The 15,248-nt window shown below is 40.8% G+C and overlaps 1 protein-coding gene across 1 annotated transcript; it reads left to right on the top strand.

Annotated features, from left to right (window-relative positions):
- LOC8070836 (zinc finger CCCH domain-containing protein 27) lies at positions 5,286-13,479 on the top strand. The gene is made up of 6 exons (XM_002447670.2): positions 5,286-5,443; positions 6,926-7,815; positions 8,283-9,422; positions 9,634-9,945; positions 10,772-11,300; positions 12,964-13,479. The coding sequence occupies exons 2-5, from the start codon at positions 7,039-7,041 to the stop codon at positions 11,297-11,299; spliced, it is 2,757 nt and encodes a 918-aa protein (XP_002447715.1). The 5' UTR covers positions 5,286-5,443; positions 6,926-7,038; the 3' UTR covers position 11,300; positions 12,964-13,479.

Genomic DNA, 15,248 nt, shown 5'->3' with positions numbered 1-15,248 from the left:
GGTCTCTACAGGGCCATTGCATAGAACACAATGTTCTCGGTGTGGCCAACCTCTGCACATTCAATATCTCCTTTTTTTTGTTTATTGATGATAACCCAACTAAGACTTACAAAATGAGATACAATTAAAGCATTTTGATAACTTTAATATATAGGGCTCTCTTTAAGGGGCCCGTTGGACGTAAATTTCATTTGAAAAACAAACGTAAAAAATTTCCAACATTCCAAACATACCCTAAAATATTACTGAAACAAAAAAACTTCACCCATTTGGCATCAAGCGCAAAAAATGGAAGCAAGAAGACATGAAGCGTAGCCACTCGTTGTCCTTATTATTGTCATCATCAACGTCAACATTTTAATATTAAATATGTGTACATGAATATATACTAGCAGATACATCCGTACATTGTAACCGAATATACACCTTGCATCATAGCTTCTAGTTTATCTTGGAATCAAATTATCTATCGTGAGTGGACATACACTATCCTAACTCCTATAAACAAATGTCATGAGTTTAGTTTTTTTCGAGATCCATTACAAATATAGACGCTCACATACACGAGCGCACACTCACCCCTATGAACGCACATGCACACACACCCTATCTCTATGAGCATCTCCGAAGAACCGAGTTGGACCGGCAAATCTCAAAATTGACAAAGTCACCCGTGTCAAGTCGAGGACTTGAACTCGGGTGGACAGGTTCCACCACAAGGAATCCAAACAGCTGATACAGACCGGATAAATAAATGAAGACTCCGATGACTTATTTAACTCTTCAAAAAATCATCTCTTATGCTCGAGGGAGCGGAGGGGTAGACGGAATTGGAAGAGAGCGAAGGGCAGAAATTTGAAGAAGACAATATTTCACTCTTCAATTAATATTAGTATATAAATTCCTTTTGTACAACTAGCAATATATGTAGAAAACCTCTCGTAATATTATCTGACCAAGTAGGAGTAGTAATTAGAAATCATATCAGGCTACTTAATAAGAAATGACTTGTTGTAGGCATATATCATGCTAATTTCTCTTGTCTTTTAGAAAAAATATAAATATTGTCGACTTAATAACATTCTTAATTTATCCATTTTATTTGCACATGGAAAATTCGTTGATATATGACAATGCAAGGATACTGATACCCAGGACTATGTCTTAGCACTAACTAACAAAAATACTTCATAATATTTTGACACCACAATCAACTATCAAATATTGTCATGCTCTCGATCACTTTTGTCATTATTTTTCTCATACACTTCTGTTCCTATGCCTTCGGCATAGTCTCAAAGCTAATAAATGCCTACATTTGATCATCAAATAAACTAAAAGGATACATGTGTGTTGTTGCGGGACTCTCTTAGAAATAAAGTTATTGTATATATGAGTTAAATCATCTACATATTTTTACATCCATTCTTATCAAAATTGGTTACATTTGAGAGGTTTTGCAAGTTAGTGAGGTGCCATGGTTATTAGTGGGAGATGATGTGGATAGTTAGTGAAGATGATATAGATGCCTTGCATGTTGAGATAGAATTTATAGATATAGATATAGATATAGATATAGATATAGATATAGATATAGATATAGATATAGATATAGATATAGATATAGATATAGATATAGATATAGATATATTCAGTCATAGGGCTAGAGATGGCTTTCGTCAAGCATAACGATACTATTACATTTTATGGGGATGTAAGCATTGAATTTCACATGTTATTGAAAGGATCTAAACAATGCCTAGAGGGGGGGGGGGGTGAATAGGCGTATCTAAAAAATTCTACACAAAACTCAAAAACACTTGTCAGTAACTGTCGGAAGTCCCGGCAGTTTGGGTCAGAACTTCCGACGTTGTCAGAAGTTCCAACGCAAACTGTCAGCAGTTCCGACACCTTCGGAAAAAGAACTACAAGTGCTTAAATGAACTTTGTGAGATCCACAACTTACAACATCACTGTCTAGTGGTTAGATGAAGATGTTGAGAGCCTTCCTTGACACCAAGAGTCCCTCAAACCGTAGATTGAGACCAAACCCTAAAAGGAGGTTGAAGCACAAGCAAATACAAGTAATACAAGTAGATCTTAAGAATAACAATCACAAGTGACACAAGGATTTAACCCGAGGTTCGGCAACCCCACTAAGAAGTTCCTACGTCCTCGTTGTTGAGGTGACCACCAAGGTCGGAGTCTCTTTCACCTCTTTGCCTCCCTCAAAGTAACCACAAAGGTCACTCGAGCTTTCCACTAAGAAAAACAGGGTAATACAAACTTTCCAAGGCTCTTCCACAAGATGGAAGCTCTTGGACGACGCCTAGCCGGCTAGGGTTCCAAGAACCCAAGAGTAATAAACTCAAAACCTGCCGGCTTGACGAAGAGATCAAGTGCTCAAGCTTCTCAAAGTGTTGCTCTCACTTATCCGCTCTCCAATCACTCCAAATCTTAGGTGAATCGAAGTTGGGAGCAAAGAGGAAGAGGAGAGAGGAGTCTTGAATGCTTGGGAGCTGTTTTGCTGAGGGTTGGTCGCAAAGAATGAGTGGATAATGGTTAGAAGTAGAGAGAGAGCTATTTATACTACTGGGAGAAAAGTTTGCTCAGATCTACGTCGGAAGTTCTGACGCGTCAGCACTGCTGACGCTGGTCGGGACTGCTAGCACTCGTGCGAGGAAGCAGCCAGCCAAAATCCTAGCGTCGGGACTTCCGACGCTTGTCGGGACTTCCGACACACGCGCGCGCAGAACTCAGCGTCGGGACTTCCGACTCACGTCGGGACTTCCGACGTTCACAGTCTTCGCGCAGCACGTCGGGAGTTCCGACCCGCGTCGGGACTTCCGACACCAGAAGTCACAAAAAGAATATCTAAGTGCAAGAGAGGTGCCAGAGTGTCTCTAAACAGTTTTAGTTAAAAGACTTGAGCACTCTATCTTCCCCAAACCAACAACTTTTGAATCCCTCTTGATAGTACGGCATACCTAACTCCAAGTTAAAAAAGATAAACAATTAAGCTCTAGATTGATTCCAAAGCCTTTCTCACGATCGAAGATTGGGGAATACCCTTTCATCTTAAGTCAAACCTTTGAATCTTTCATGAGAATAGTAGCTGTAGCAAATCTCAAATACAACGCATTAGTTGGATGCCATCAATACACCAAAACCCACATAGGGGGTAAATGCATTTTCAGTTATCATGATCTTATTTTCCCCTCCTTTATCCTCCATCTCATAGCCGAATCCTTCATCGCTAACTCGCCCAACCTAATTCACTGATCACCCATCATCTTTTGCCAATTAATCTATCGACTACTCCTCCTTATTCGCCACATACCCCACAACACATCTCTCCTTGCGTGATGATTACTTCGCTCTCGTCCTCTTTCGCGGTGGTGGTTTGCGCGATCAATGGCGACCACATAGAGCTCTACGAGAGACACACAGACCCTAACACTATCCTCCTCCTCCTCAAGTTCCTTTGCACCCACACCCACATTACCGGTCCAAGCTTGGTACAACAAAGGCATGCCAACCCCACCTACTCCCCCTCCCTTGCCTCTCATCTTGTTTGATGAATTAAGCTAACAAGCTCGGGCCCTTGTGTAGGTGGATGCAACATGCATGTGGAGCTGCTCTTCATCTATGATCAACGTCAAGCATGGTGTTGTATTCGGCGAAAAGCTACCGCCTCGCAGTAATGCATGGGCTTCACCACCAAGGAGCTAAACAGTGACCAACCGAGCTTCCATATCGTGCATGGGCACCTTGTGAGGTTCCACACATTGTAGTAAAAAATGTCAAGTCGAGGACAAGGTCTAACGTGACCAAAGAATTCGTGAGGATCACAACGGCCGATAGAGAAGGATAAGTAACCAACGAATCATGTAACAACGACAAATTTGCTCACGTGAGGCGACATAGATAAAGGCTAAAGAAAGGAGATGGAAGAAGACAATGAATTAATGATGACATTTGACTCATTGCCATTTTCGTTCCATGTCAACAGAACCATCCACCAAAAGTTGATTGATTCATTCTTTGTTTTCGAGTTTAAGCCAAAATCAAACTAATAGATTTCTTTTAAGTGAAAGAGTTTTGCACATATATCAATGCAAAACAAATACAATCAAACAAATATAATCAAAATACTTATGTCGGACAGCAGACCCAAGATGCAATTTAGAAATTCACGATTCTCATGTTATTTACCTGTTGTATTAGGGCATCTCCAACAGTTATGCAATTGAAATTTGCCATTTGTTGGAGTTTGCCAAGTCCCTAAACGTTTTTGCCAAAGGAACAATAAGTTCATCTCCAAGTGTTTGGCATTTCCCAAAATAGTGGACCCAACTATTTTTGTCTGGGAATCTTTCATCTTTGCGGGAAATTTTCTCGCCCGTCGCGCGGCCGTGTCGTCCCGCAAGTCCACATCGCCGCTTGGTCCAGGTCGTCGAGATCCGATCTTGTCGCTGCAACAAAACGAGGCGGTGATGGATCTCCTAGCCTCGCGTCGCTGCAAGAAAAAGAGGCGGCGATGGATCTCCTTCGTCCCCGCGCCAAGAAAGGAGGCGACGCACAGAAAAAAGGAGGCGGCGCGCGGGGGAAAGAGAATAGTCGCGCGCGTGGACTCGTATCGCGGGAAACTACCGCGACGTGGGGAGTACGAGCACGACAAGGAGTCCAAGATTCTCGGGATATCAAAATTGCCAAGTCATTGTGCCTATGAAAAATGTCAAGTTTGGTCCATCAAATGCCAAGTTTGTCAAAATGCATAAGTCAAATGCAAAACTGTTGGAGAACAATTTTTAAGGTTTTTGACAAATTTCAAGAATACAAAGTCCAATTGCATAACTGTTGGAGATGCTCTTAGTTAGGGATGAAAACGGTACGGATATTTTCCGACCGTATTCGAGACCGAATTCGTTTAGAGAGGTTTAGATCTGTCCGTATCTGAGCCCGAATGTTTAACATCCGATACCGTATCCGTATCCAAATACTTAAATCGTATATTTATGATGTCGACATCCAATCATATCTTATCCGATATGATTGACATTATCCGTATTCAAATCCGAATCCGATCAGAAATATGAAAACAAATATGATATCGGTGATATCCGTTCGTATCCGATCCGTTTTTATCCCTACTTTAATACAAACACCGCTGATTGAATAGTTCTAGACCAATGGATTAGCACTACCGATCGAAACGAAAATTGAAGCTGCCTGCACAGGAAAACTGAAACGAGAGCAAGAACCCTACCCTAGCTTCCGAACACGAGAAGCCCAGGCCAAAATTACCCAAGTGCCCCTCGTCATTTAACCATCTCATCTCCTCACCTCCCCGACGGCGACTCCCCTCGAGCTCGCCCCTCCTCTCCCCCCCGCCTCGACGCTGTCGCCTGCTCCTCCGCGGCCGGCTGTCCCGATTCGATTGGTAAGCCCCAATTCCGTTCCGCGCGCCTCCGTTCCCTTGCCCAGCAGGCAGGCCGCAGCCCGCAGGAGGGCCCCGCCCCAGCGTGCGCGAGCGCTGCCCTGGGTTGTTACCTGCGGAATTCGCGACTAGTAGGAGCCAGGGTGGGACGCGACCGGCTGGGGTGTGGTGGGTATACTGATGCGATTGCGGCGGCGGTGACTCGTGATTTGTGCCTGGTTCTGGTTTTGGGGTCTCTAGAGCTAATTGCTGTTCGTTGGGAGGCTCGGACTGCAGTTCTTCATTGCCGGGGTCTGTGGGTCTGTGGGGGGCATGGGGTGGGCTGCACAAAATCGCCTCTTGAGTCTTGACTCGACCAAGAGCTCCATTTGTCAAGCGGGTCTGATTGGTGAAATTCTGCCAGGAGTAGAGAGTGGGACATTTGAGGTCAATAGAGAAGAGCATTTCTGGGGCAATTATCTGTTGGAATGTTATGCCTGTTAGGTTTTGTTTGCGCACCTCTTCGCGAGCAGCATAGCACTGTAAATCATTTTAGTGTTTCCTATGATAGAGTGAGCCATTGAGCTTGGGTAGATCGGTAGATGTTTTGATGCTTTCATACCAAATTCACATTGGTTTTTAGTCTTCCTGAGGTTTGCTGGTCACCATTGTGGAGAACGTGTAGATATGGCATTCTGCTTGACCCTATGTGCCTGTGTTTCTATGGCCTGCAATTGTAGTTGGGTACAAACAAATCTCTTTGTGCACAATTTTTGACCTGCTTACTTATATTGTTTGTTCTGATCGACATGAATTTGTATTGAAAGGGGATGTGGGACTGTATGAAAACTCCAGCTAATGTTATGGTCATTGCTCAATAGTTCAGATGTGGCATCTCTTCTAGCAGTTTGCTTTGATGAGTTTGCCTATATCCACCATCTGGTAACAGTTTAGTTATGTTTAACTTATTGAAACCCTTAGGGCGTGACTTGAACCAGTATTTGTGTTTCCCATATCTTTCTATGTTTCTGGGAGCTACATAATATGATTGGAGGGCAGAGAAATCTACTCACCATTTTTCATGGTGCCAACCACTTGTATGTATGATGCTGATCAAAATTAGGGAAGCTCAACAATACTAGTTCCACTGTTACATTTCTTTTTATTGCTGGAGGTGTATAAGAAAATCTATTAACATTGATAATCGAGTAACTGACTTGATTTGTTGTTTCACTTTAATCATTAAGCATAGACATGTTTTTTTTGTTTGTATAATCCTGCTAGTATATCAAGTGGGGTTTGAAAAGCTGAGTTAAACTACCAACGTTCAGTTTCTGTTTTAAAGGGAAAATAGTGACATGTGCCCTTGTCAATTTTCTGTTTTTCCGGGCCTATCATCAGTTTATTGTCATTATTAGGTATATTACAAACTACTTGGTATTCTGATCATACGATCAACTTTATATTCTGTCACTCATTGTTGTTTCTGTGTTCTGCCTCATGTAGTGATATATCGACGATAGGACTGAATCACTTCTTGAAGACTCGGAGTTGAAGATGATCATGACATTGCATACAATCTAGATGCAAAGTTTTCTGCTGTATTGGTAACCTTGAAGATGCTCAAAGAGTCATCATCACCACTGTTGGATGCTGACAGAATAGAAGTTCCTTCACCAAAAGAAGAAAATAATTCGACAAATTCTGAAGCTGCTACAGATAGTGAAGACATTGAAATTAGCGATGATGATGACGATGACCGCAACCACAAGCACCGAAGACGGGAGGCTAGACAACAATCTGATGATAATACAGAGGAGCAACTTCCAGGGCCGCCTCTCAAAAAAAGGAGTAGGGTTTCTGGTAATGGACAGCCTTTTGGTGGAGCTGGTTCTCAAGGTGAAGTACAGAAGGATTTTGTGCCAAAATTCAAAAGGCGTTCTGGAGTAGGAGGTCACACTCGAGCACCTAGAGTGAACCAATCCTTCCGAGCTGATTCATCAGCTTCTGCTGCTACTCGCCCTCCTATGACACGAGGAAGAGGGCGGAATAGTGCACCCTGGACTCATCATGATCCAAGATTTAACTCACTTGATATGATGGATTTTGCATCCCAGATGGCTTCACAAGGACCACCTGCACATCCTAGCTTATTTATGGGCACTGCATTGCCAAGTGGTCCATATGGATTTATTCCTGGAATGCCTCATGGGATTTTGGATCCAATCCATCCACTGGGAATGCAAGGCCCTATTCAGCCCTCCGTATCTCCTTTGATCGATCTTGGCATGCCTCGTCAACGTTGTAGAGACTTTGAGGAACGTGGATTTTGCTTGAGAGGGGATATGTGCCCCATGGAGCATGGTGTAAATAGAATTGTTGTTGATGATATGCAGGTCTGTCTGTCTATTTCACACTCTTCATAATCTTCCTGCATTCTAACATGCATGCTTTTGCTTATTTGTTGTGTTGTATTGTAACTTCCTGATAGGATATTTGTGTGTTTGCTATGTTGTGCTTTAGTGCTGTTATTACTAGTCTGAGTTGTGGTCAACTTTACTCGCAAGTCACAATACCTATCCAAAATCCAAACTGAGAAATCTTGAAGAACTTTACATCTTTATGTGATTAACTTCAGCCTGCCTTGGATCTTGTCTTTGTTGCAACATTTTACCTTCTGGTTGTTATTTCACTTGAGTTAGCTTTCTATCTTTTACCATATTGTTTTTGGTAATATAGAAGATTGAACTTGTTATGCTATGCTTATGTAATGTGCAGCAATGTTCCTCAGGCCAAATACTACTTGATGTTCTATTGTCCTTAGGTAAAGATACTGTGTTTATAATTTCTTATCACTTTTCAGAGTCTCTCTCAATTCAATCTTCCAGTATCAGTTCCAAATGCTCAAGGATTGGGAATCCAAAATGAGGGAGGAGCCAGTTCTGTTAACTTATCAAGCCTTGGAGGGAGTAAAAGCGTTCCTGTAAAAGATGTGAAATCTGGTGTAGCAAGTGATGCATTAAAGCCAAATGGAAGTGCTGTTTCAGCCGTTGCTGATGCTGATGTATATGATCCTGATCAGCCTCTCTGGAACAATGAACACCCAGAAGCATCATGTACTGGCTTTGTACATAAAGATGTTGGAGTTTGGAATGCTGAATCCTCTGGCTATGAAATGGGGCAGGAACATTCAAACCAGGTTTTTGCTTCTGATGGTTCTCAGAGTTTGAAGTCTTCTGTTTGGGGGCGAATAGCATCAAAAAGAAAACCAGGAGGTAGTAACACAGCTAAAAGTACATCAACAAGTATCACTGGAAACCAAAAAAGTGATTATGATGAGATGACTCTCAGCATGGGCCAAGTAAAATCTGCTGCTAAGGATACTAATGGTCAACCCAATTCAAGAATATATGGAGATGTGGGCCGGCAAAGTAATCGAGCTGCTCAGAAAGCATCCCGTACACTATATGTACATGGAATTCCCCAAGAAAGCAACAGATGGGATGCTCTTCTATCGCATTTTCAGAAGTTTGGTCAAGTAATAGATATTTATATTCCATCTAACAGTGAAAAAGCTTTTGTCCAGTTCTCGAGAAGGGAAGAAGCTGAAGCTGCTCTAAAAGCTCCAGATGCTGTTATGGGCAACCGCTTTATAAAGCTATGGTGGGCCAACAGAGATAGAATTCTTGATGTGGGAGAGGGCAGAATCTCTGGAAAGTCTTCCCAGTTGCCTACTATGCTGGCTAATTCTTTCCCCAACAGAGTCAAGGAAAATGTTCAATCAACAGCTCCAAGGCCCAGTTCTGGATCTTCTGCTGAACCGTTGAGTTCTGGTACACCAGGTTCTAAAATGCTGCCAGCAAGTAATACAAAACCAGTACCACCCCATGCTCCTAAAAGGCAAGAAAGTCTAGAACTATTGGAAGAACTACGTAAAAAACAAGAGATCTTAGCTCAGAAGCGTGATGAGTTCCGCCGCCAGTTAGAGAAACTTGCAAAACAAGTAATTACTAGTTTCTCTATAGTAGCGTGAATTCATATTGTTTATTGTATTATTTTGGTGGTTAGTTTTTTTTAGCTTAATTTGGGTTGTTAGGTGAACTGACTTTCATTAGGAGGAACAGGCTGACTGTTTATGCTTATTTTGCCTATGATAATTGCACTTTTAGCCGTTTCTGTTACCGATTTCTGATAAGTAAACAACTATGTTGCAGAAAGGTTCAGCAAACTCAGTTAAGCATGCAGAGGCTGGTGGAAAAGAAATTGCTTCTAATGATGCATCAGAAGTAACGGATGCAAGGTCCATGAGGGCTGAAGGGGCACAGGAGATTGCTGGTTCATTGGAAAAGAGAAGTTCTGGAGAGTTTGCTTCATGCTCTCAAAAGTCTGCTGCGACATCCACACAGAAATCAGCAGTGGTTACAAAACAGACTACTCTGCCAGCACCACCTCAGAATAGGTTTAAGCTTGACAATCGAACCACATCATTCAGAATTCTTCCACCATTGCCACTTGAAATTGCAAATGTAAGTTTTACATCCAACCACCTGCCATTCCTTGACATACTGAAGCCAACAAAAAAATGGCGCTGTTGTCGCAGGATTTTATTTGTGCTGTTCAATGTTTTATGGAATTGTGGATAGTGACCACCTACTCTTTGAACTACTTAACTGAACTTTTGGCACCCTTACCATCACAAATTAATATGAGAAGGCAATGTTCTTGCTTCTGATATATGTCTGCAAGATCCTGTGTGACATTCAGGATCTTATCATGTGGTGCTGTAAAATTTATGTGAGCATATTGGAGTAGTTCTATTCATGTTATGAGCAAGTCACACTTGTACCCCTAGATTGCTAATGGCCCTGTATATTGGAGTAGTTCTATGTTGGCTGTTAAAAATTGTCAACCTTCAATGCCATGTATCTTTTAGGTTCTGTTGTGTTGTTAAAAGTTTAAAACTAATCATAGCATGGATGGATGTAAGTACATAATACATGAGACCATGTATCTACAGCAATATGTATCATAGACAATGGCCTAATTGTGTTTGCTTTTTATTATTCTTAGTTTAACGGATTTGCAGGCTTTTATGCCACTGTGTAACCATTCACATCTTGGGCTATGCGTAATGTCAAAAATTGAACAATACTAATGTATACCTATGTGATGAACTGGAAGTTGCAGTCTCTTCTACATTTAGTGGAATGAGGCGCTGATAAAAATCAGTCATCAGTCTTACATCTACGCAACCAGTGACTTGCCTTGCCTTTCTCATGCTGTATTTTGTGTTGATGTGTTTGATTACAAGCTGTTCCATTCTGTTTCTGATGCTTACTACTTCATTTACAGGAATCTGTCTTGGCAGACCATTTCTCATCATTTGGGGAGCTTTCGTCAGTTGTCCTGGAGGATACTGAAGCCCATAACCATGATGCAACCCTAAAACCTTCTCTGAGTTGCTCGGCTTGTGTGACTTACACAACGCGACAATCAGCTGAGAAAGCATTTAGTGGTGGTAAATCTTGCAAAGGACACACACTACGATTTATGTGGTTGACAGCATCTCCAGGCTCGAATAACCATTCTAGACCCCAGAATACCTCAGTTCCTGTGAGGGCCTCCAGTATCTCTGGCCATACTCAAAGCATATCATCTGAGTCCCCCAGCCCTGTTGGGAAAGTATCATCTCTTGCTACATCTGTTACAGTAGCCATTCCACATAATAAATCCATCTCAACTGTGGAAAATGCAAAGAACTCTCCAGTTGGAATTTCCAAAGCTTCATTTTCTAGCTCCTCTCTATCATCAAATGATGAGTGTCCTCCTGAACATGGTTCCACAAAGAATGTTATCTCAGATTCTGACATTCCACAATGAGGTACGTTGCACTGAATATGGAAATAACCTGTTCTTAAAATGTTAAAGTTGATTTATTGCCAATTGTTAAATTAGGTGTTTTGAACAACGACACAATCCCAAAACACAGCTGCTTTAGGAACGTCTTTATGAACCTCAGTTGCAATATATTTGTAAAATCAGTAAAAGTATAATATTGTGAAAAGGGTGTCACTATCTTTCATAAGTCCAGTATATTCATGAAGATATTATTACCAACGATTAAAAGTTGCTTACATGCATTCCAAAACTTATTTTTTTACTGGAGGGAGTGTGTCCTAGGAGGACATCAATACTTGGTGCAGGATTTCAGCATTGATTTTTCAGTTGTCTGTCTGCCAAATAGTTCGTGAAAAGGAACTGATGTTAGCAAAGTATGCCATAATCTTATAATTATCAATACTATCACTTACTCTGGTATTATGCAGTGGCCCGTCTGCATATATGCATGTTTAACCACCCACCCACCCCTGCAGATCAATAGGCAGGGATGCTTATCAGATAGGTTGTCTGTGAAGTTTTCATATACAACAAGAAAATCTATAACATTACATTATATTCACTTTAGATGATAGTTGTTTCATTTTCTTAATAATTATTTCCACGAGCCTTGTATTACCTTTATTGGTTCATACAATTACTGGTATCTGAATTTTGCCAGAGGTGACATAGTAGACTTGATGCAGCATTGTGCTTAGCTTGTCCAATGTCCAAGACCTGCCTTACATATAGGTTTATCATGTTAAAATTGAGCCTGTATGATCTTCACTTCTATCAACAATGTGGTATGCATCTTCTGTAGTTGTCTAGTATGGGGATTAATCATTTAAGCTCACCAATGGTTAGTGTCTAGTATCTAGTAACTCAGTGAGCAACTAATCAAAATCTTTGTCCCTTAGCTTAGAGCCTTATTTACATCAGGTTAAATAGCGATGTTGGTTTGTACACTTTGTGTGTGTACATGTGTTTCTATCTCCAGTTTTATGAGTGCAGTAGCAATCCTTTATTTGGCCTCCACATTGTACTTCAGGCTGTTCCATAAAATTTATTCTGGATAGATATTGTGGGTAACCTCCTGCTGGTGTGTTGAAACACGTTGCTGTCAACATTTGATGCAATAAGTATCAATTCTAGTTTTATGTATTTTTATCTGTATGTGATACACTAATGATAGCATGGTCACTCATATGTGAGCCATTTGCTTGATACCAGAAGTCCACTGTGACATATGAAACACCTACTAGTGTGCAAGATTGTCTCATGAAACCTGGTTCCATCCAAGTTCCTTTATCCCCTCGCCTTGCCCTCCCTCGCAGTTATGGGATCTGTTATTTTAGTTCACAAATCACAAGCAGTGAGACACCTCAGCTGCTGACAGGTTGGCAAGGGGAACTATGCACGTTTTGGCCTTCCACCTATCATGGAATGGAACATTTTTTTTCCTGGTGCACAACACTTCTTTTTTTGTTTGATATATGGCACTGGACTTGTAGTTTGTACATTCCACTCTTGATTTTATTTGATTAACCAATTTGCTTTTTGCTAAGAACCCAGTCTTTTTAGTTTTTATTCATTGATGATTGGTTTTTCTCTTGGTATCCTTTTTTTTTCTAAGAAAATGGCGTGTTAATCTGATTTTCCCACAGGCCACTGCAATCCAGACGAGTTGGTGTCATGAATCTTGATTTGGTGGCTGAGCTGTTTCATCGATCTATCACATTTGAAGCTATTGGAAGACCTTTTGAAAACTTTGGTATTTAATTGTAGGGCAGCACGGGTAAGACTGAAAAGAAAAAAGAATGGTTAAAGAAATATGGGTTCAAAAGCATACCGGAGGTTGGAGATTTTCTCGGTAATCACCCTAATTATCTCATTGTTCACGGAAACTGAGTGGTGCTAGGTTATTTGTACACTTCATTTTGGGGGTACCATCGTGCTGAAAGCAGTTGGTAATATGCTAGTTCTGTAGTCTGTAGCTCCCGCTGAAATCAGCTTTATGGATTCTGTTATGAGCTCGATGAACATCAAACTCTCGTAAGTCCTATCGAGGCCTCTTGTCGAAAAACTTATGCTGTGCATAGTGAACTGATAGGGAATACGTAACTGACCCATTCAATCCAAATTTTGTGGCGGGGTATCATCTGGCTTGTTGGTCTATTTAATAGCCTGTGTGGTCGTTTACCTTGTTTTGTGATTCTGATTTCGTATTCATTTATTTATATGTATATATTATTATCTTTATGTTATCCCCCACACCCCTGAATAAAAAGGAAGAAAGAAAGAAAGAAAAAGAAAAATAAAAATTGGTGAAAAGAAAAAAAAGTGAGAAAAGTCTAGAACAAAAGAGAATTGTGATACTTTTTGTTGAAGTATTGAATGTAAATGATAGAGCAAATAGTCAAATGGAACAAGTTACATTTTGCATTGATCTGATACTTTTTGCTTGGCCTCTGCTCCTCTCCTTCCTCACTGCTACCCCTCACTATGGTCCCTCTCCTCCTCATTGCTACCCCAGATGCTCTGCTCCCTTAGACTGATTTATGTTGTGACCTCCTTCCGTTGCCCGCAGATGACCCAGGCGATGCTGTATGGCGACTGGGCGTCAAATTGGGTAGGGACGACAGAGGAGCCGACTCCATGGCTTTTCTCCCTAGTTTTTTTTTTTTCTATTATTATGCCTCCAATCCCTTCTCTTTCACTACTTTTGGCTAGGCGTCGAGGATGCCTGGCCTTCTGCCAGCACGTTACCTAGTAGACACCTTTAAAACAGTGGAGATCGATAAATGAAAAAAAAAACTAGATCTACGGTAGCTAGACAGCTGCTTAAGGTAGAGACCTCTCATGTTAGTCAAAAGAACTCTCGAACCTTGTACTCCGCTTTGCGCACAGGGATCCCTAACCCCATAAGTGGGCTGATACCTACAAATCTTATGAACGCAAAGCAAGCACAAGTTTTTTTTCACACACTGTCCGTTTTAACTATTTTAGCCAGTCAACCGTTCACGGCGCCGATAACATTCTAGCACATTGGCACATTTGGTTGGTGCAATCGATCACGCAATGAACAGTTATGGATTATATATACAGACTAATATTGAACACTGAAATGTCTCCATATCTATATGATATGACTCATCTACTCTACGAAATATAAGAGTTTTAATCAGTTTTATTAAGAGCAATAGTACGAGATGAATTATAGATTAAAGTTCTAATTAATTTATTGTTTTGTCCGTGACCTAAAATCACAACTCATGTTTCAAACGAGTATGGGGTCTGATTCCAAAATATAAATTATAACTAATGACATAAAACGTAAATCCCTTTACAACATCTTAGGCCTTGTTTAGTTTGCTAGGTGAAAAGTTTTTGAGTACTATAACACTTTCGTTTGTATTTAACAATTAGTATTATCTAACCATGGACTAACTAGGTTCAAAAGATTCGTCTCGCAAGTTGCAGGCAAACTATATGAAGTTATTTTTTATCTATATTTAATGCTCCATGCATGTGCCGCAAGATTCAATGTGATGGAGAATCTTGAAAAGTTGTTGGATTTTGGGTACAACTAAACAATGTCTTAATTGAAAGCATGACGAGTACAATGGTGAGGGTTTGGATAGAAAATAGATGGCTAGTTTTAGGAGGGAGGGGTACACCGAATTGCTCAAAGGGTTATGGTATCACATTTAAAATACTGTCGGATAGATCTAGACATTTGATGTTTTTAGTTGTACTAGCAAAATATGCCATCATGTTACAACGGGAAAGACAAAGTCATTGACAACTTCTCCTTACAATGTAATTTTGATCTTTCATATAAGTCAGCCAAGAGTTTGTTGTCTGGAAGGATCAAGATGCTCAAGAAGGAGGGAGGTTGAATTGAGCTAATTCTAAAATTTAATGCGGTAGTTAAAACCTACTAGCCCAT

The sequence above is a fragment of the Sorghum bicolor genome, chromosome 6 (assembly GCF_000003195.3).
Source record: "Sorghum bicolor cultivar BTx623 chromosome 6, Sorghum_bicolor_NCBIv3, whole genome shotgun sequence".
Classification (NCBI taxonomy): domain Eukaryota; kingdom Viridiplantae; phylum Streptophyta; class Magnoliopsida; order Poales; family Poaceae; genus Sorghum; species Sorghum bicolor.
This window is presented reverse-complemented; position numbering and strand designations above follow the sequence as displayed.

What these genes read in the sequence shown, in the direction of transcription:
- LOC8070836 (XM_002447670.2), top strand. Translation starts at nt 7,039, where the DNA reads ATGCTCAAAGAGTCATCATCACCACTGTTGGATGCTGACAGAATAGAA. An exon ending in TTGTTGTTGATGATATGCAG is followed by an intron (nt 7,816 to 8,282) that starts GTCTGTCTGTCT and finishes ATCACTTTTCAG; the next exon opens with AGTCTCTCTCAATTCAATCT. An exon ending in TAGAGAAACTTGCAAAACAA is followed by an intron (nt 9,423 to 9,633) that starts GTAATTACTAGT and finishes ACTATGTTGCAG; the next exon opens with AAAGGTTCAGCAAACTCAGT.